At 60.3% G+C, this 20,060-nt stretch overlaps 3 protein-coding genes across 3 annotated transcripts; 1 reads left to right on the forward strand and 2 right to left on the reverse strand.

Annotated features, from left to right (window-relative positions):
• Positions 1-19: 19 nt before the first annotated feature.
• On the reverse strand, positions 20-2,161 carry LOC117651953. Its single transcript, XM_034396580.1, has 2 exons — positions 2,130-2,161; positions 20-1,168 (listed from the first exon to the last, which is right to left on the reverse strand). The coding sequence occupies exons 1-2, from the start codon at positions 2,159-2,161 to the stop codon at positions 733-735; spliced, it is 468 nt and encodes a 155-aa protein (XP_034252471.1). The 3' UTR covers positions 20-732.
• Positions 2,162-5,949: 3,788 nt separating this feature from the next.
• LOC117651793 (myrosinase 1-like) lies at positions 5,950-12,832 on the forward strand. Its single transcript, XM_034396141.1, has 11 exons — positions 5,950-6,059; positions 7,221-7,454; positions 7,718-7,851; positions 7,952-8,086; positions 8,504-8,626; positions 9,498-9,678; positions 10,011-10,108; positions 10,296-10,437; positions 11,858-12,000; positions 12,068-12,205; positions 12,300-12,832. Exons 2-11 carry the CDS (start codon positions 7,226-7,228, stop codon positions 12,516-12,518), a joined length of 1,542 nt encoding a protein of 513 aa, XP_034252032.1. The 5' UTR covers positions 5,950-6,059; positions 7,221-7,225; the 3' UTR covers positions 12,519-12,832.
• LOC117651794 (growth/differentiation factor 8-like) lies at positions 12,683-19,318 on the reverse strand. Its single transcript, XM_034396142.1, has 5 exons — positions 18,589-19,318; positions 15,230-15,499; positions 14,051-14,202; positions 13,709-13,912; positions 12,683-13,603 (listed from the first exon to the last, which is right to left on the reverse strand). Exons 1-5 carry the CDS (start codon positions 19,145-19,147, stop codon positions 13,451-13,453), a joined length of 1,338 nt encoding a protein of 445 aa, XP_034252033.1. The 5' UTR covers positions 19,148-19,318; the 3' UTR covers positions 12,683-13,450.
• Positions 19,319-20,060: the final 742 nt, after the last annotated feature.

Here is a 20,060-nt window from a genome sequence, read left to right on the forward strand (position 1 = left end):
GTTTTGTTTATCTGTTGTGTTGTTGACATGGAGTTTGACAATGAAATCGACACTGTACAATGTTTGGCTTTTATATACTGAAATCAGTTCACATTTATTTTGGTTAGGTCTCACAATCATTGATTGATAGGGTGTAATTTTTGATCAATTGTTGCCTTGAAACATGGAAAGTTTTGCAAAAGAACATCAGCAAAGCAAATAAATAAGTTAATAAATAAATAAATAGATTCATAAATACTTAATAATACTCATCTACACCACGCAGGATCTAGTCATTCGACAACGAAATACAGGTAAATGGTTTCGAAACATTCACTGATCCAATCACCCCGGGCATTAATTTTTAACATCATTCCTTGCCCACAAATGCGCTTTGCGCTCTAGGCTGGAACTCACTCCAGAACTATGACTAGCTTCTAAGGAACATGCCACCGGAGGACAGGCCAGCATTCGAGTTGGAAGTTATCGGAAGGTCAACGTCATTGCGCTCACTGCCAGCAGGCCAAGTCTGTGCGGATCAAGTTAAGCATGATAAATATTGCAGGAAATGGTCTCGTCGAATTTCTGAATGGGACCCATAGGTGACGCAGCTGCCAGCCCCTAACTTCCCAACTCGACCATTCCTCCGCTCAGAGTCGGGCAATGCTTTCAGTTAGCGCCTGGAAGCAAGAAACGAACAATCCTGCCTCTGGGCGCAGCCACCCTCACACCTCAGCCCCTTCACCTTCACCTTCACCTGCGCCGCCTGACGTCGGTGTTGCTGCGGGCCGCGGCGCGCGCCTCCTTCTTGGACACCTTCTTGGAGAAGTCCTTGTATTTGTCGATGGCGTCGAGGACGAAGGCGGTGGTCTGGCTGAGGCGGTCCGGGGTGAGGTAGGAGCGCATTGTGTTCCTGGTGAGGCCGAGGCCGAGGAAGGAGATGGTGCAGAAGGGCGTGAAGGCGCACACGGCCGTGGTGAAGGCGCCGCCGATGAGCAGCAGAAAGAGGAAGCCGAGCGCGAACAGGCCGACCTTGGGGAACAGCTTGATGCCCAGCTTGGGGAAGGGCAGCAGCGAGCCCAGGAGGCCGAGGCCGCCCAGGGCCGCGGGCGCGGACACGGAATGGCCCTGGTAGGGCACGAGGTAGCCCTCGTAGCCAGTCTGCACGCTGAAGCCGGGCTCGGAGTAGCTGTAGGCGGCGGGGTAGAACGCGGCCGAGTCGTCCAGCGCGGCCACGTCGCCGGCCTCGGGGGCGGCGGCGGCGTAGGCCTGGGGCGGCGCGGGCGGCCCGTAGGATGCCGCGGGGACGGCGACGGCCTCCTGGGAGGCGGCGGGGGCGATGGCGGCCGCGGCCAACGCGATCAGCAGCAGAGGCACCATGCTGCAAGCAAGACAAGCGGGACCGGCTGTTAGGTTCGTGTGAGGGAAACGCCTGAGAAGACGGCTAGAGCCCTGGTAAATCCCAATTTCAACGGACCAAACCAAAAAGTAAGAATATTTCGCAGAAAAATAATGAGAGTTAGCATTTTGGAAATTGAGTCAAACTGCCACCAAGCCGTTTGTCCTGGCTGGCGGTCGTCAAGTCATTCCAGAAAATTGTACTCAATTCGCTTAGAATACCTCGAGGCGTTTAAGTCTCCGGGGGAATGCCTCTCTACCAACGTCACAATTGACAAAACTTTTCGAACTGAAGATGATGAACACTTACCTGATTGGGGTAATCCTGTTTCTCCTAATCACACACACACACACACACACTCCGCAACGCACGCCACGCGCTACGCACTCAACCGGCACGAGTCGAAAATGGACAGAGAATGGTGGTCGCGGCCCTGGGCCTGCCTTTATACCCTGCCCCACCCGCGCCCCTCCCGCCCTGCACCGCCCTGCCGGCCGGGGAGGGGAGGGGTGGGCCCTGCACTCCTTGCACCAACCCCCCTCCGCCACGCAGCCATGCCACGGAGATGCATGCACGCGGACACTTGAGCCCCATCGTCGACGGGGTGGTTTCGGGGATGGGGGAATCTAGAGAATAACGTCACAAGTGGGGTAGGTAAGCACCCCAGAAGCGTCCACTAAAACACACCAACGCTGCCTCGAGCTCACAGTGGGGCGTATTCGAGGGTCTGCCCAACCCACGAAGGACTTACTTGAGAAATGGAGAATCGGCACCGGTCCTCATACTTCGAGAGGGGCGGAAGGTTCTCTTCGTCTCTCTGTCTCTGTCACTCTCAGGTGTTGATCCGTGAGGGTGCGAGAGAGACAGAGCGAGTCTGCCGCCCTGCCGAGAGGGCTAGGGCTGGCCGAGAGGTAGCGGCCGATCCCCGATCAGCAGTAATGAGCGAACGGCGGCGCGGCGGGTGGCTTCCGAGCGGCGCTCCGTCTATCTCGCACCCCAAAACCCCAACGGGGCGCCCCACGAGTGCGAGAGAGACGGCGCGACGGCGGCCGTACGCTGATGCAGTGCGCACCGCGGCCGGCTTGGGGTGACTTTCGCCGCCCCGTCACTCCGTCACCGAGCCGCCCTCCATTGAGGAGGGAAGGGAGAGACATGCGCGCCGCGGGACGGGTTGGCGCCTCGCCTGCCCGCCGCCCGGCCGGCAGGGGCAGATTTGTGCTGCGTTGCGCGTTGCATCACGGACAAGCGCGCAGTGTGCCAGAAGACACAGGACTCGAACCAAACGCGTCACACGTTCGGTTCGAGTCCCATTTAGCGACTCTGGCGCTCAAAACGCGTCTTGAATTTTGGCGGGACCCTCTACAATTGCCCTTTTTAGAGGGGGTGGGCAGGTTGGCACTCGGCGGTTTTGGCGCTCTCCCTCGCCACCCGCGCAGGCTGCTTAGTGCTGGTGTTAGTGCAGGTGCGGCCGGGTGGGATTACGGCCCAGAGCCTCATTAGGGGCCATGCAAGGCGCGCACTGCACGCACCCCCACACGGAGACAAAGAGGGCCTGCAGCGAGTCCAGCATCTCCAGGACGAGGATTAAGCACTCGCTGCTCGTCCGGGCGCGAGGAAGACGAAGAAAAGCTGTTGCACGTGTGGTTTCCTGTCAAGAATCGATTTCAGATGCCACGCCGCGGCGGCCGGCACGGTGGCCGTAGAGGGCCGCCGGCTCACTGGTGCAAGGCGAAAGTAGGACAGGCCGACAGGCCACCCCCGACTGTCTGCGCGTTTGCGCGCCTTTCCCCGCCGGCGACGGCGACGCGGAGCTCTGCTCGCCCCGCGCCTACACCTCAAGCCGAGCTGGCCGAGCTGGCAGCACATTTCGGGTCGTTGAGTCACCGCGCCGCGACATGCGTGTGCATGTGGATATGAGGCGCTGGATCATCTTCACTTTCGGTTTGACCCCGGCGCCGCACCACCACGCCTACCGCAAGCCACGGCGCCTGGCGGCGAGGGGGTGGATGGAGGGTAGGAGAGCGCACAGTGGGCCAGAAGACCGGTGGAGGCGGCCAAAACTATAGGCGCGTTTTGATCTCCAGCGTCGTTAAACAGGACTCGAACCGAACGTGTGACCCCATCAATGGATTTCTCTCCGAACGAGGAATCCATTGATGGGGTCACACGTTCGGTTCGAGTCCTGTCGAGCGAGGCTGAAGCTCAAAACGCGTCTAGAGTTTCTGGCCCACTGTGAGCGCCTTCCTGGACATCCCTCTCCGGCGCAGCGCGGGGAAGGCGGGTATGCTTGGAATGGGATGGCCGGGACAAAGTTTTTACTTTCCGCCGTCGGCGGTAGGGCAAGCAGGATAAGCAGACAAGTCGGGCCATTGTCTGTGCAGGCCAGCCAGCCAGCCATTCAGCCGAGCGAATCAGAGGATCGGTTTGTCGCCCTGTCTCTCTCGCGCCCTCACGGAGAGCCCCATACTCGGGCTAGGGCCAGCTCTACGGCTAGCTAGGGCAGGCTGGCGGGGAATGCTGGCCCCTCCAGAAGTACCTGGGTAAGAGGCTTGTGCGTCAGACAGACAGGCCGGACGCGCGAGGGGCCGAGTGTTTGTCGCGTTGTCTCTCTCGCACCTGTACGGCAAGCCCAACGAGTGCGAGAGAGACAGAGCGCCGTTCGGAATGGCAACGCAGGGCGCGCCTCCTGAGTACTGCAGTACACTGCGAACGCGGTTTTCCCTCGCCGGGGGTGGGGGTGGGGGTGGGGGTGGCTGCCCAGGGCTGCCCACTGGAGTGGCCGGAGGGGGTGGGGAGGGTGGGGGTGCCACAGAGACTATATAAGGCTGCAGAGCGGTCCGGACCAAACATTCATCCCTTCATCCGCTACAAGAGGTAGGTGTTCGGCTGCTGCGCGCGCCCGCTGTTGTTGTTGTTGTTGTTGTTGTTGTTGTTGTTGTTGTTGTTGTTGTTGTTGTTGTTGTTGTACTGAACCCGGTGGAATTTTGCCGTGCCATCGACTATTAGTGAACCCGTGCTTGAGCCAAATTTGCTGAGAAGATCGTGAACCCTGTGCCCAGCATGGCTCTGAACCAATTTAACGTCGGTTAGGTGTTTGAAACGCTCGATAGGGAGGCGTGTGTTAGAAGGCAGCCTGTACGAAGTCATGTACTCAGTGCCGATCGTCATTAGCAATAGCAATAGCGCCCTCCCCAAGCGGCGAGGCTGGCGAGTAGGTTGGGTTGCCTACCCGTGTTTGCCAGGCGCCTCCGAGGCAACCCATCAAACGCGCAAACGCGGAGCCGAAAGTGAGACTGTCTCTTCACCGTCAAATCTTCGTGTTCCGCAGCCCCACCATGCAGCCCTCCGCCGTCGCCGTGCTGCTGGCGGCCCTCCTGGTGGCCGCCCCCGCCCTGGCCGCGCCCTCCCCGTCGGAGGACGCCCCCAAGGCCAGCCCCCGGTACATCCAGACGGCCAGCGACGTGCAGGACGCCGAGGACAACAGCCTGAAGCAGGTGTACTACGAGGCGAGCAGCGAGGACGGCTCGTCGGACCTGCAGCTGCACCAGGGCGTGACCCAGGGCGAGCAGGCCGGCGCCGAGGTCGCCACCAGCCCGACCGCCCCCGCGCCCATCTCCCTCGGAGGCATCAGTGAGTAGCCCGGGTTCGAATCCCGCACCTACAGACTTTCCCCGTCGTCCGCTGCTGACCCTCTTTTCCTTGGCCCCTCCCAGTGACCTCCGTGTGGGACTTGGTGGTGTCCTGGGTGCGCGGCTTCCTCGGCCTGCAGCGCCACGACCCTCCCCGCATGGCGCGCGCCATCCTGGGCGCCGCGGCCGGCGACGAGCAGTGCTGGAGGACCACCGCGTGCCAGGCCGGCCGCCTCCTGCGCGGCCTCAACGAGAAGGAGTTCATCTTCATGTAAGTAGCGCCTTTCTTCCCTCTTCTTTATGCGCTTAGCGCACTGATTTCGAGAGTCGTTTTCGTCGCTCTGTCTCTCTCGCTCGCACCCACCCGGAGCAGCGCCCCGGGTAGGCGCGAGAGAGACAGAGCGACGAAAACGACTCTCAGAATCAGCCTGAGACTAACGCCGCGGACTTGGTGTGCTGCAGGATGATGGAGCGGCTCAGCCCCCCGCAGTGGAAGGGGGTCGTCAAGGGCATGAGGAGGTCCGCCATCGACAACGAAGACTGCCGCATGTACGAGTGTGACGCCTGAAGTTCCTAATTTCTGTACCTATTTATTCGCCGCATTATTTATTGCCTTATTTATTGACTGACTGTTTAATTTAAGTATTTATTAATAAATTATTCTCCCCATTTTAAGTCTTGTTTGTCCAATGTTCTTCCTTGCTCCCTGGAAATATATAACACACAAAATGAAGTCCCATTTGACCGAAAGTGAGGGAAGGACAGGGGGTTCGTCGGGGTCGGGGCAGGTTTGGCGGCGGTCTGAGCGTGTTGTCAACACAGCGCCACTCGCCGCTCGCTTAGTAATTAGACTAAGGTGGCGGGGCGGGGCGGGGCGGGGCGCGGAGGGAAGGCCGCGCGAGCGGTGAGGCTGTTGGCACTCCTGGCCTGCCGGCCCCGTCCCGTCCAGTCCAGTGTGCTGTGCGGCTGTCCTGCGCTGCGACACTGTGACACTCGGCGGACGGCGCGGGACGCGCGGGACGGGCTGTCACCAGCTTGGGGGCCATCTCCAGGTGAGAGCCGAATCAAAGAACCTGACAGAAATAAATTCAAAAAGATATTTAGAGTTACAAGTCAAGATTTTCATTACAGAAAAGAATTTACAGCTCATGATACAAGCAAGATAGAACCATGTATACCTTCTGCTTTTAAATGGCAGTGATAACTTGTACGTTTTGCCAATTGGTTTTTTACTGCCAGCGCGACTAGTGTACTCACTCTGGCCAGAGACTCCTGTTCAGCCCCTCTCTCTCCATTTACTTACGAGACTTGCTCGAGTGCGACAGAGACAGACCGTACACTCTAAATATGGGGTGCCCAGAAACTGGGCGCCTTTGTCGCCTGCCCCACTTTTTAGGGTGCCAAATGTCGCCCAGTTTCTGGGCACCTTTGTCGCCCAGTCTCGGGGTGGACTAATCATGCAGTAACCGGCCCTCTCCCATGGTAGAGCATGCACAGATGTCTAGTTCCTGGGCGACTAAGGTGCCCAGAGTCTGGGCACCTTTGGCACCTTAGTCGCTGCTGAGCCATGGGTGAAGGCAGGTTCCTTAATGGTTTGCCCACCCCGAGACTAGGCGACAAAGGTGCCCAGAAACTGGGCGACATTTGGCACCCTAAAAAGTGGAGCAGGCGACAAAGGCGCCTAGTTTCTGGACACCCTACATTTAGAGTGTAGTCCTGGCCGCGACTGGCTCCCGACGCCTCTCGCAGCGAGCGGTGCGGGGCGGTGTGTCGCGGTGTTCGCCGGCATTCAGGTTCCCCAGCCGAGCGATACAGACCGTGGTGGTGGTGTCTCTCTCGCACTCGTGGCGCGCTCCGGGGTGCGAGAGAGACAGAGCGACGAAAGCACCGTTCAGGCTGCAGATAAGTCGGCGAGGTGCAAGATAAATCCGCAGCATACAGCAAACACACTGGCCTCGAGGGAGACGCGGCGCGGATGCAAAATGCAAATTATTTTTGAACGTGTAGGGGACACAGCCAACGCAGACACACAGTGCCCCAGTGCGTGCGTCACCTGCTGAGCGATTCAGAAGAGTCGCTCTGTCTCTCTCGCACTCACGGTGTAGGTGCACCGTGCTCGCACTCCCACGGCACGAGTGCGAGAGAGACAGCGGCGGCCTGTTCGGAAACACATAGCCGGCGCAGAGTTCGTAACACCGACCGTCTTGTTGCAGGCAGGATGCACCGGGCGGCGTTGTTGCTGGCCGTCATGACCGTCATGACGGCGGCGGTGCGCGGGCTGGGGGTCGACGGCGACCTCGACCACCACGACGCGCCGCCGCGGCCCTGGGAGGCGTACCAGCAGGCCTTGGCCACCGAGCCCCGGCACGCGCTCAAGCTCCCGGAGGGCTTCCTCTTGGGCACCGCAACGTCCTCGTACCAGATCGAGGGCAACTGGAACACATCGGGTGCGGGCTGCTTGGAGATCTAGTGACCGGAGCACAGTGGACCAGAAGACCGGTGGAGGCGGCCAAAACTCTAGACGCGTTTTGAGCTCCAGAGTCGCTAAACAGCACTCGAACCGAACGTGTGACCCCACCAACGGATTCCTCGTTCGGAGAGCAATCCATTGGCGGGGTCACACGTTCGGTTCGAGTTGTCACACTGTGCGGCGTGACGGGAGGCAGTTGGGACCGTCGTGCTAGACGACGCGCTGCTTGTCCTGCTGCAGGCAAGGGGCCCAGCGTGTGGGACGACACCCTGCACCGGGAGCCCTGGCGGACGCCGGACCGCAGCAACGGCGACGAGGCCTGCGACTCCATCCACCTGTACCGCCGCGACGTAGAGATGGTCAAGGAGTTGGGGGTGCGTCTCTAAGTCTTTGTCGCCGTCCTGGTGCCCACACTGTGGCCCCACACTGTGGCCCCACAGCAGCCTAATGGCCCTGTCCGCTCCGCTCCCCCAGATGGACACGTACCGCATCTCGCTGTCCTGGCCCCGCATCCTGCCCGACGGCACACTGGCCAGGTTCAGCCAGGAGGGCCTCGACTACTACGAGAAGCTCGTCGACGAGATCCTGGCCAAGGGGATTCAGCCGATCGTGAGTCGCGGCGCGCTTTATCGAGGCGGGAAGTGCTAATTTAACGCCAATCTTTCAAACGACCGAACACATCTGGCAAGCTGTGGGCACGACTGGCGTAGAACAAAGAATACCAAGAAAAGTGTTTTAAAATAAAGCTCTTTTCCACACCTAACGCTACAAGCAGTCACCGTGTTGCACAGTGGGCCAGAAGGACAGTGGGAGGCGGCCGAAATTCTAGACGCGTTTTGAGCTCCAGAGTCGCTAAATGGGGCTCGAACCGAACGTGTGACCCCACCAATGGACTGCTCTACGAACGAGCAATCCATTGGCGGGGTCGCTGGAGCTCAAAACGCGTCTAGAGTTTAGACCACCCCCACCGGTCCTCTGGCCCACTGTGTGTTCCGCCTGACTGCACTTGACTGCTCGCCTCGCCAGGTGACGCTGTTCCACTGGGACTTGCCGCTCACCCTACAGCAGCTGGGCGGCTGGTCCAACCCCGCCATCGTGGACTACTTTGAGGACTACGCGAGGCTGGTCATCGCCAAGTTCGGCGACAGGGTGAGGGAGGGTCCCTGGGAGGGTGGTGGTCTAAGTCACAGCGCACAGTGGCCTTCTGGCTCAGTGTGCAGCGGCCGGGATGTATTTTTAAAACTGAAAAATTCTCCGCTTTGCAAAGCTTTACCGCTTTATCGTGTATTGACTGCGTCGCTGCGCCAAATAATCTCACCCTGACCCGCGTACCGCACGCCGCGTATCGCCCAGTTTCAGATACACACAGTCCGTCCTTCAAATTTGGAGGCGCGCAGTAACTTAGGTTCCTAAGCGCGCGCTCTCGGTTTCTACTTGGCGCTGTTTCACAGTGGGCCAGAAGACCGGTGGAGGCGGCCAAAACTCGAGACGCGTTTTGAGCTCCAGAGTCGCTAAACAATACTCGAACCGATCGTGTGATCCCACCAATAGACTCCTTGTCCGCAGAGAAATCCATTGGTGGGGTCACACGTTCGGTTCGAGGCCTTTTTAGCGACTCTGGAGCTCAAAACGCGTCTAAAGTTTTGGCCGCCTCGCCGGTCTTCTGGCCCACTGTGCGTTTCTGACGTCAGGCGACACTCCGCACGACGTCGATGCCGATTCCAAGCAGCCAACTGATTCCGAGTCGTTTTCGTCGCTCCGTCTCTCTCGCACCTACAGGGAGCGCCCCATGAGTGCGAGAGAGACGGAGCGACGAAAACGACTCTCGGAATGAGTGTGCTGACGAAACCGACCAGTTGTGACCGTCGGCGTCGCGCGGCGCGTCGTCCTGCCCGACTGGTTTTCGGTAAAGTCCGCGGAATCGAACGTCGAACGCAGTCACCTTCCCGTCGACCGCCGGCGGAGGGCAAAGGGTCCAAAATAAAAACAACAACAAAATGAAAACTTGTTTCTGGCGCAGGTGAAGCTGTGGGTGACGGTGAACGAGCCCTTCCAGGTGTGTGAGTTCGGCTACTCGGACGTCATCATGGCGCCCTTCTACAACCTGCAGGGCGTCGGCGGCTACCTCTGCACGCACTGGATGCTGCTGGCCCACGCCAGGGTGTACCGGATGTACAAGAAGGACTTCGCCGGGCAGAACGGTGCGCCGCTCCGCGTCAAACTTGAATGATTGCCGCGGCATTAGTGTGTCCCAGGACGAGGCCAAAACAATGGCGCTCAGAAAGACTGGTGGAGGCGGTCCAAATCCCGGACGCGTTTTGAGCGGCAGAGGCGCTAAACAGGACTCGAACCGAACGTGTGACCCCACCACCACCAATGGATTCCTCGTTCGGAGAGCAATCCATGGATGGGGTCACACGTTCGGTTTGTGTCCCATAAGCGACTCTGAAGCTTCAAACGCGTCCGCGTGTCCCTCCAGCGTGAAATGGGTTGCAAATGCCCGACATGTGTTTCCTTCCCTCTCGCTCTGCAGGTCGCATGGGGATCGCAATCCACTCCTTCTGGTTCGAACCCGCCAACCCCGAGGACGAGAAGGACTACGCGGCCGCCGAGCGGGGCATGCAGTTCAACGTGAGTGCACGGGAAAAGACTAAGTTTTATCCCCGCCACTGGTCGAAAGGGTTGCCAACCTCAGTCTGCCTTGGCAACCTCTCGAGAGCAAAGCCCTCCCAGATACGGTTTCGTAGGTAGTAAGACCCTTTCGACACACTGAGGGAATTTTTTTGCCCGTGGTAACAGCGATTTTGTCGGCTCGCAGCTCGGGTGGACGGCGCACCCCATCTTCGTGGGCGACTACCCCCCTGTGATGCGGGCCATGGTGGACCGCGCCAGCGCCGACAAAGGCCTCCTGCGCTCCCGCCTGCCGCAGTTCACCGCCGAGGAGGTCGCGCTAATCAAAGGTACTCGCCGGAAAGATTTAAAATAAACCTCCTTTTGAATTTTCTTGGAGTAAGAACCTCTCCCGCCAGGGCACGGCTGATGCGGTTGCTGCCGGTTGGTGCTCGTGCCGTGGATTTAAACCAGTTATCGGAGTAAAGAGCCCGCTGACAAGTCAACCATCGAAGTGGCAATTCGTCACTATAGAGCTGCAATCGATCACTTTACGGGGTGACTTTGCAGGAGTTTCTATTTTACTGACTGTCTGGGTGCTGACGCTGCAGTATGCAATCACCTGCCGTGGGAAAAGTACCAAGGAGTGCTAACCCACCAAAAAAATGTCTGCACGTGAACGGCAACACACAGAAAACTGAAGTGCGCTCATGTGTGCTGCTGAGTGAGTACACACATAGATCAAGTGTGAGCTCATTTCCACAACGCCCACCGTTAAGACGGTGGTTGTTTATTTAAAGTTGTGACTTTTTTTTTGCTTTGACGTTTAGACGGCGTTTGGTTATTTAAAGTAGTGATTTTTGTTTGCTTGGACGGTATTTGGTAATTTCAAGTTGTAATTTTCGCTTGCTTGGCACTCGCTGACCCCATGACCCTGTATCGCCGAGCCTGCCCGAGCTTGCCGACCCCCGAAATGGCGGCTTTCTGTGCTAATTGGTGCACGTGCGCCCCGCGTGGCTCGGGGGAGTCGAGGCCTGGTCGGGGCCGCCGCCCGGGCCTCGTGCTCGCTGCTGCTCCGCCCGCTCGGATTAATTGCATGGCGACTATCGCACAACCGTTTAAAATCATTGGCAGGAATTTGACCCCGATCCTCGGCGGCCGCCCTTTGGCACGTGCGTACTCGGCGGGAAAATGACCGGCGACCCGTAAATCAAAAACCTGACACAGAGCCTTCTCCCCCCGTTATCGAAAGTTAGCGTCGTCCTGACTTTCGGATCGATAACCGGGTGGGAGGCGACTCGGATGAAGCGATTCCCGCGACGAGATTGCTATTCGCGGAATAAACAATGCTATCGACCGTTAGGTGTCTGCACTGCAGGCTTGCCAAAATTTGAGGGATTCTCCACGACAGCGGAGTCATATGGCTCTTCTACAGTCGAAAGAAAGTGGGAGACGTTGCCCGTTAGCGACGAAAATTCAGGGCAGTGCGTGGCAGGTACCCCATTTGACGGTGCGCCCGTTTGCGACGAAAATTTAGGGCGGTGAGTCGCGGGTGCCCCATTTGACTGTGCACCCGTTTAGTACAAAAATTTGGGGCAGTGAGTCGTGGATGCCCCATTTGACTGTGAGCCCGTTTACGATGAAAATTCGGAGCAGTGCGTGGCGGGTGCCCCATTTGACTGTGCGCCCGTTTCGGGGCAGGCACTGACCGAGGGCCATGTGACGTGGCCAAAAGTGGGGGAAACTTTTTGACACTTTCCGTCTTGCCAGGCTCCGTGGACTTCCTCGGCCTGAACCACTATCAGTCGCAGCTCGCCGCGCACAACGAGTCCGTGCCGGGGCCCTCGCTGTACCGCGACGCCAAGTACACCGGCAGCGCGCACCCCTCCTGGCCGGGCTACGGATTCACCAAGGTGAGGCCAAACGCGCGAGTCGAGCCGGCCGGCCGCGCGGATGGCTTGAGTGCTCTTTCTGTCGCAGAGCACCCCCTGGGGCTTCGGGAAGCTGTTACGCTGGGTGCGAGACAGCTACGGCAACCCGCCCGTCCTCGTCACCGAGAACGGCTACTCGGACCCGGTGCAGGAGGTCAGAGACTGGGACCGCGTCGAGTACTTCAAGGTGCGTCGGGGCCGCGGGGCCGCCGTCCAAGGTTCAGGTACCCGCTCGGATTGTCTTCTATCTGGTTTCGGCCATGCCCGGCCATGCCCCGCAGGGTTACATGCGCGAAATGCTCCTGGCCGTGGAGGACGGCTGCAACGTGTTCGGCTACACGGCGTGGAGCCTCATGGACAACTTCGAGTGGACGCTGGGCTACACGATGCGCTTCGGCCTCTACCACGTGGACTTCGAGGCGCCCGAGAAGACGCGCACCCCGAAGGTGTCGGCGCAGTTCCTGCGGAACGTGACGAGGGACCGCGCCGTGCCGCCCTGAACCCGATTCCTTCCACCTCCACCTTTTTCACCACCCAAAAAATTGCGAGTTCTCGGCGGAAATATAGTGTCTCTCTTCGACCCCTGCGGGCGAGCCTGCGGGTGAATGCGTGCTCTGGTGATGTCTTTCGGAATGTAGTTGGGTAATCACGGGACGAATCCTGGTTATGATTTACGAAGTGTTTATTAAGAAATGTATCTGACTTATAAATAGGTCTTAAAGTAAAATAAATAAATAAAACGTTCACAAGACACGAACACACAAAATACAAAAAAACAACAAAAACACTTAAATAAAAGGAAAATTTGCCGTTTCATGGTTTTTACTTACTCGCCGGCTTTGCCGCTGAATATCACCGGGACTTCCCTTTTAAGCCTAACCACCGAACACTTATATCACACTCAGCTAGTTCTAGAAATAGCACTCCAAAATCACAATACACGTTACAACTAGAATCACAAGTTTTCAAGTTCTTACTGCTACAAGTAGGTGCGGTGCAGTGCGGACGAAGATACTGAGATAGAGAGAGGGGAATAGAGAGAGGGAGAGAGGGAGAAATAGAGTGAGGGAGAGAGAAGAGGGTGAGAGCGGAGTCCGCTGGCATCAAATCGGAGCCAATTCGTCCTTATAGTCAGACCGCTCGCTGACCGTGATGATGCCTCCTCAGCAATGTCTTTGAGGGCTGTGCCGGTTTGTACCACGAATACACTATGCAACATGTTTGGGTTCATTTGATCACATGGACGCACTGATCCAGTGCAGAACTTAACCTACGCAGTCACCTTCGCCGCCTCACGCGAAGCCACCCAAGAACAAAACAATACTGCTGGGCAGGCGCCGCTAGGGCCTCTAATATTGGTCTATTGCTGCTTGAGTGGCGACAGTAAATTAAAATATATCACAAGGTTCGCCATAATACATCGTCGGAGCGCTCAGTTGCATCCGCAGGCCTCCACCACCATGTTGGGCAGCGTCTTCTGGATGAAGGTGTTGTTGTTGTTGATGTACAGAAGAGAGATCTCCGAGTATTTGGTCGGCGTGCAGCACGGGACTAAGTCCAGCTTCTTGCCCGTTTGCATTAGCCTCTGCAAATGAAAGGAAAAACCAAGTTATTCAAAACTGTTCCTCTATACACACGAACAACCGAGAAACCGCATAGAAGGCCCGCTGCGAACCGCCAGGACACTCACTCTGATGACGGCGTTGTGGCTCGAGCCCGAGATGGTGAGCGACGCCGCGGTGGTGCACGAGCCCCTGCAGAAGTACGCCTCGTAGCCCAGGGGCTGCAGGATCCAGTCGTCCCAGCCGATGTCCTTGAAGGACACGTACAGGTTGTCCCTGCAGCACTCGGCCTGGCCGGGCACGCAGCGCGCGTTGCGCTTGGGCCTGCGGACCTGTGGGGGCAGAGAGAGGCGGGCGGTGAGGCGAGCGCAGAGCGCAGCAGAGCGAAACGCCTTGCGGGTAGGCAGGCCCGCGCCACGCCGGAGCGTCGATTGCCTACGCCGCAGGGGCTCTCCCGGTTCTAGACTCACCTTGCTGACGGGGTCGGTGGCGATCACGAGGAACGGCTTGTACGGCTCCTCGGCGGCCACGGGCACCCCGGTCGCCTCCACCATCTTGACCAGCTCGTTGAACTCGAACCAGTCCCTGACGGAGCGCGCCAGGTCGATCTTCACCCAGCCCTCTGCAACAGGAGACAGCGCCGGTCAGAGAAGCAGACGGTGCGGTGCGACCACCGGTCTTCTGGCCCACTGTGCGTCTTGACGGAGCCTTCGAAAGCCTCTGCGATTGGCGGTCGCTCGACGCGCTGCTCAAGGCGATTCGATTTCTATCTCGATCGAGATCTCGATCAAACTGCCCTGCAGGAGCTGGACTTGGGACCTCTGTGACTCACGGACGGCAGTGGAGGGGGCGCGGGCACGTGCCGGGGGGCCGGGGGAGGGGAGGGGGGGGGGGGGGGAGTCGCCCCTCTATAGGCCAGGGCCTATCTCCTCGGGGCAGGGCGCGCCCCGCGGGTCACGGTAGTGGTGCCTTGAGCTTGCTAGAGCCGCTTCGAGTACGCGCGGACTTTGATGCATTTTCCTCCCCCTCCCCCTTCTCCGATGAGGGTCCAAAAGCCGGCACGGCGCCGCACGGCGCGCTCGCTCGGAATCTCACAATTTTGAGGTTGCGTGCTGCGCTGCTACGTCACTGCACCAGAGCACGGCGTGCGCGTGGGAGGAGGAGATTGCGACTTTTAACGACGGAAACTAATCAGCAGTCGCGGCGTTGATCCGCGAGTCTGCGGACTGAGAGTCGTTTTCGTCGCTCTGTCTCTCTCGAAGTCGTGGGGCGCCAGGTGCGAGGAAGACACAGCGACGAAAACGACTCTCGAAATGAGTGTCGGACAGGAGGTGCACGTCGGCGAGTATGGCGGCTCGCATGAAGGGGTGGGGGAGCGACAAGTAGTGGCTCGTCTCGAATGATGACCCGAACATCTATATCGCCGAGGAATGTTTCAAAGTCCGGGTCAGTGACTGGCCGGGAGGGTCGTCGTGGAACCAGGGCGTGCCAGGGCAGGCAGGGCAGGGCAGGGCGCGGCACGGCACGGCACGGCACGGCAGGGCACGGCAGGGCACAGCATCGCAGGGCCGTGCCGCCGGATCGCATTCCATTCGCGACAAAAGCGCGGTCGCGTCGAACAACAAAAGTGGCCTGCTTGCCTGGCTTACCTCCGTCCGTGACGGGCTCGGCGGCCAGGTGGTTGCGCCGCTGGAAGGACTCGTCCATGTCCCAGTTGGCGACCTCGGACACGTTCAGGGAGGCGTTGGCGGCGCCGCCGGCGTCCAGGTCCAGGTCCTGGTCCAGCGGCCGGCGGTACAGCCACAGCTCGGCGCGCGTCACCTCCACGGCCTGCACGTCGCCGGGGAGCTTGAACACGAAGCAGGAGCTCCCCGTCGCCGCCGACCCCGCCGACCCGGGGCACTGGCCTAGAGGGACACCTGCAACAAACGGAGGCGAGTTGTCAGTGACGGTCTGGTCTCGAACCTTCAGAACTTTGCGTCTCGAAACAGGTGTCAGTGCCATTTCTCGCACCTCACGCGAAAATCATATCCGCCGCCGGCAACTTCACTCACGCGCTGCCAAATCGTTTTTCGGTTTTATCTCATTGCGGTTCCCTTGTGGTTGCCATGCCGAAATTCCTCTCTCGTAGATAAACTATGTTTTGACGACCTTTCCTGGCCTTGTTGGCGGACTTTTGGCGCACTGCTTCGGCCCGCGGCGTGGCCAGAGCATTGTTTGTGCGCGCTATGTTGACGCGACCCGGCGACCCCAGCCGTGCACATCCACCGTGCCACTTCCTGGTGCGTTCGTCTCACGGCCAAATTACCATACCCAGATTTCACACAGGGTGTGCTCGGATCCCTGCCCTTTTCGGCAAAGCACTGCTCCACCGCGAGGGCCAACACCTTCTCGAGGGTTTCCTGAGGCTGGCTTTGCGACAGTCCCTGTGCGAGTCCTCTTTATGCCAGTCGTGCATATTTTTTGCTCCTTCATCTAATCTCTAATATCTGCAGTAGTACATAAATAAAGGCCTTGACCACTATCTGGGCCTCTTGTGCGTCCGAGTGATGCTACACGAGTATAACACCTTCGTGGAAAAGTGGACTGAGTTGGTCACCATTCCGAGGACTCGAACCCGCGACCCGCGCTTTCCAGGCGATGACGCTGACCGCGCGGCCACGAGGACTGCCTTTTAGCAGCCGGGCGGGGCGCAAGGTCCTCAATTGGCGCGCAGGGCTGTCGCCGGCTGGATGCAATGGCCGTGCCGGGCCGCGCCGGCAATGGCCTGTGGCCGAGCCTGCGGCATGCGTGGTCCATGGCACATCCCATCGTCCTGTGCATGAGCCCGTCCATGGTGGCCACGTGGTGATCACGTGCTGGCCGGCGTGGCTGGTGGCTGCCCATGGGGCCGAGGGCCGCCCCCCTCCCCCTCTCTGGAGGGAGACCACGTGGTCGAGGTGCGAGCAGCGGCGCAGCGCGTGCTACCCACCCAGCGCTACCCGCCGGCCGGCCGGACGGACGCACGGACGCAGACGACTGCGACGCACACGCCGCACGCGGCACGCGGCACGCACGCGGCACGCACGCCCTCCGCGACTGTCACTGCCGGGCGATTCAGAGTCGTTTCGTCGCTCTGTCTCTCTCGCACTCGTGGGGCTCTCCGTAAGGGTGCGAGAGAGACAGCGTGAATCGCTCGGCTGCGAATCGGGTCAGCGCGTCCCCGAGGCCCGACCAACCCAGCCGCCAGCCCGCCAGCATGCTGCTGCCCAAACCCAGAGTGGCGCCGGTCGGAAGCGAGCGCCCACCATTGGCTATATTTGGCGCGAGCGGCGCCAGCCAATCACAGCGTGGTTCAAATCGGAGCGCCGCTAGCGTGTCGATGGTAGTCATGCGCCCTCACGAACTTTTCCTCCGAACGAATAAAAATGACAAGTGCGAGGCACTTCCTGAGAGGCGAGGCGGAGACGGCTCCTGCTAAAGTGGAATAGCCGGCAGGGCAGGGGCCGGCAGGGGCCCGGAGGTCATCGGCTCGTGCATTGTGCTCTGCAGGGGGTACGGACTGGCCGGGCTGTCCGGACACCAGATAGGGGCCGCTTGCGCCGCACAGTGGGCCAGAAGACCGGTGCAGGCGGCAAAAATTCTTGACCTCCAGTCTTTGACCTCCAGAGTCGCTAAATGGGACTCGAACCGAACGTGCGACCCCACCAATGGATTCCTCGTTCAAAGAGCAAACCATTGGTGAGGTCACACGATCGGTTCGAGTCCCATTTAGCGACTCTGGAGCTCAAAACGCGTCTAGAACTTTGGCCGCCTGGCCCACGGTGGGCCGGCTTGCCAGACCGCTGCCCTGCAGCGAGCAGAAAGATGCACCCCTCGCACATTGTCTTGATAATCATCATCACCGCCGTCATCACCACCGTTTCCTTGAAGGCACCCACGGACCTTTGACGTTCGAGTGTACGCGGATGATGAAACTACGCTGCATTTTGAGTGTGGCGGTGCTGATTTGGGCGGCGCGGTTTTGACGCCGCGGGGGCGCGACCTCCGGCCCCTCCGGCCCGCGGGGGCGCTCGGCCCGCCCCGGCCCCGCCCGCCGCGCAGCCGTCTCTCTCGCACCCGCGGAGGACCGCGGCCGCGGGAGGGAGAGGCGCAGCAAGCGGATTCGATCCTCGAGATGACGAATTCGCTAGGCGGGCCGGCGGGGCCGGGCCCCCGTGCGGTCAAAGGGTGAAGCCGGCTCGCCTTCCTGCCGCCGAGCCGTGCCGAGCCGCGCCGCGCCGCGAGCATTATCCGATCACGTGAAATTCGGCAAGCGGGGGAGCGCATCGCGGCGAGGCGAGGGCCCTGCCATGCCGGCCAAGCAGGCCTTATCGTATAGTAATTGGCTGTGCAAGGCTTGGAGAAAGTGGCCTGGCACTCATCTCTGTCGCCGAGGTGGGCCCCTCGGTGCTCGCGCCCTCGCGCCCTCGCCCTCTCGCACCGCGTGGGGCTCGACGCGCAGATCCCCAGGAGTTAAAGTTCGCGAAAAGTTTGCACGCGTCGTCACGGGGGTCGAAATGCTTTCTTGTTTTCCTGTGACGTCACCGCTCCGATTCTTGCTGGCTGACCCTTCACCCCCTTTTGCAAGTGGCCGGTGGCTTTCTGACAGCGGCGCCCACCGCGGCCGAAAGACGCACACACCCCACACGCGTACACACACGTTATCGCCGTCCGCGTGAAGGTCCCCCGGCCCAAGTCTGCGCCGTGCAAGAGGCCGGCAGTGTTCTAGGAATCACACCCCCAGTCCTCGAAGCGACCTTGTACGCAGGACGAGGAACTCTAGACGCGTTTCGAGCTCCAGAATCGCTAAGCAGGACTCGAACCGAGCGTGTGACCCCACCTATGGATTGGTCTCCGAACGAGGAATCCATTGGTGGGGTCACACGTTCGGTTCGAGTCCCATTTAGCGACTCTGGGGCTTTATAAGGCGCATAGAGTTTTGTCCGCCTCTGGGGCCCCGAGTGCCGCAAGCCGGGCAAGCACTCACCTTGGTCGGTGGGGAACAGGATGACCTGGTCCGTGCGGCCGTAGAAGTCCTCGGTGGTCTCCTCGCGGTGCCGGGTGGGCAAGGCGAGGCCGGCCAGGGCCAGCGGCTTGGGCATGTTGGAGGCGGGCCGCGCCACCACGGGCGGCTCCTTCAGGCCCAGCTTCTTCAGGATCTGCTGCTTGACGAACTCGATCCTCAGGGCGGTCAGCTCGTCCTCCAGGCCCTGCTCCAGCATCTCGCGCCGGAGTCCGCAGCTGGGGCACGGCTTGGCCGACGCGGCGTCCCTGACGGCGTCCCGCTGGTGGTTGCCGCGGTGGTGCCGGCGGCGGTGCGCGGGGCTCCCCTCCACGCTGAAGAGCGTGCTCCAGGCGGCCGACAGGTGGCGGTGCTCCGCTGGGGCGACCCTCGCGTCTCTCGCGTCCCGCGAGGCGTCCAAGTCCGCGGCCGCGGGGTCCGGCGGCGAGGGCGGCGACGGCGGCGTGGGCAGCGTGGGCGGCGCGGTGGGGGTGACCAGGCCGACCACGAGGGTGGCCAGCAACGTGCACAGGGCGAGCTGCATCCTGACAGGCCTTTAGCGCGCGTAGCGTCACAGGCAGCCGGTCATTGGCGGGGTGAAGCAGTGGCGGTTCACAGTGGCGGCACGCGCGTCGCGACGAACCGACGGACCGACGGCCTGCTCGGTGCGGCAAAGCGTATTGATGGGCCAAGCGGGCCCACACCAGAAGGCCCCGCGCAGACGCCCGGCTAGGGACCCCCGGCCCGGCCTGGGCCCGGCGCTGGCGGCGTGGGATCGAGCCCCCTTCCCCCTCCCTGTGTCCCCGCGGACCCCGCCCCGCGGCCGTCGCCTCGCACTTCGCCCCCTGGGCTTGCCGCGGCTTGCCGCTACTGCCGCTGCCCCCTCCACCGGCGAGTGTTTTGCCCGAAACCCCTTCGCTCTGCTCTGCTCCTCCCCGGATCGGCGGATCATCTCGGCCAGGCGCAGCGCGGCCAGGTTCCTGCTGCTGGCGGGGTTACATCACGGCGGGAGTACTACGGGGACACCGGAGGCGGGGGCGGGGGCGGGGGAGGCAACCCCCACCAGTTGCGCACCCTTCGGGCTGTGAATGGAGCGGCGGCGCTGCCGGCACCTAGCTGGCGCTGCCAAGCTGAAACATCCCCCGCGGCTTCAACCACGCCCCGTGCCTTACGACGTCCACCCAGGGGCAGCCCAGGGGCTCCTGGCGAAAGTAAACATCATATTGTAAACACAGGAAAGAAAAAGGAGAGGACTCCCTCACGTTTTGCAAGGGCGAATCAAATTATTTCCTATAAAAGGATCCAAACACTCGAAAACTTTCACCCGCCCGGATACGAGCTACAATGCTGCCTGTACAAAGGCCGAGGCATTGCATCATTCCGCACAGGTGTCTGGGAAAGGCTTGATGGCTCTGAAGAGTCCCCACTTTGCTGCGCAATAGCGCTTTGGACCCTGA

The sequence above is a fragment of the Thrips palmi genome, unplaced genomic scaffold (genome assembly GCF_012932325.1).
Source record: "Thrips palmi isolate BJ-2018 unplaced genomic scaffold, TpBJ-2018v1 HiC_scaffold_6, whole genome shotgun sequence".
Classification (NCBI taxonomy): Eukaryota; Metazoa; Arthropoda; class Insecta; order Thysanoptera; family Thripidae; genus Thrips; species Thrips palmi.

Coding starts and splice junctions, on each gene's coding strand:
- LOC117651953 (XM_034396580.1), bottom strand. CDS start 2,161: ATGAGGACCGGTGCCGATTCTCCATTTCTCAA. Junction 1,169..2,129: donor GCCGATTCTCCATTTCTCAA/GTAAGTCCTTCG, acceptor CGCCGCCTACAG/CTACTCCGAGCCCGGCTTCA.
- LOC117651794 (XM_034396142.1), bottom strand. CDS start 19,147: ATGCAGCTCGCCCTGTGCACGTTGCTGGCCACCCTCGTGGTCGGCCTG. Junction 15,500..18,588: donor CCTGTTCCCCACCGACCAAG/GTGAGTGCTTGC, acceptor CGTTTGTTGCAG/GTGTCCCTCTAGGCCAGTGC. Junction 13,913..14,050: donor CCACCGACCCCGTCAGCAAG/GTGAGTCTAGAA, acceptor CTGCCCCCACAG/GTCCGCAGGCCCAAGCGCAA.
- LOC117651793 (XM_034396141.1), top strand. CDS start 7,226: ATGCACCGGGCGGCGTTGTTGCTGGCCGTCATGACCGTCATGACGGCG. Junction 8,627..9,497: donor TCGCCAAGTTCGGCGACAGG/GTGAGGGAGGGT, acceptor TTTCTGGCGCAG/GTGAAGCTGTGGGTGACGGT. Junction 12,001..12,067: donor CGGGCTACGGATTCACCAAG/GTGAGGCCAAAC, acceptor TTTCTGTCGCAG/AGCACCCCCTGGGGCTTCGG.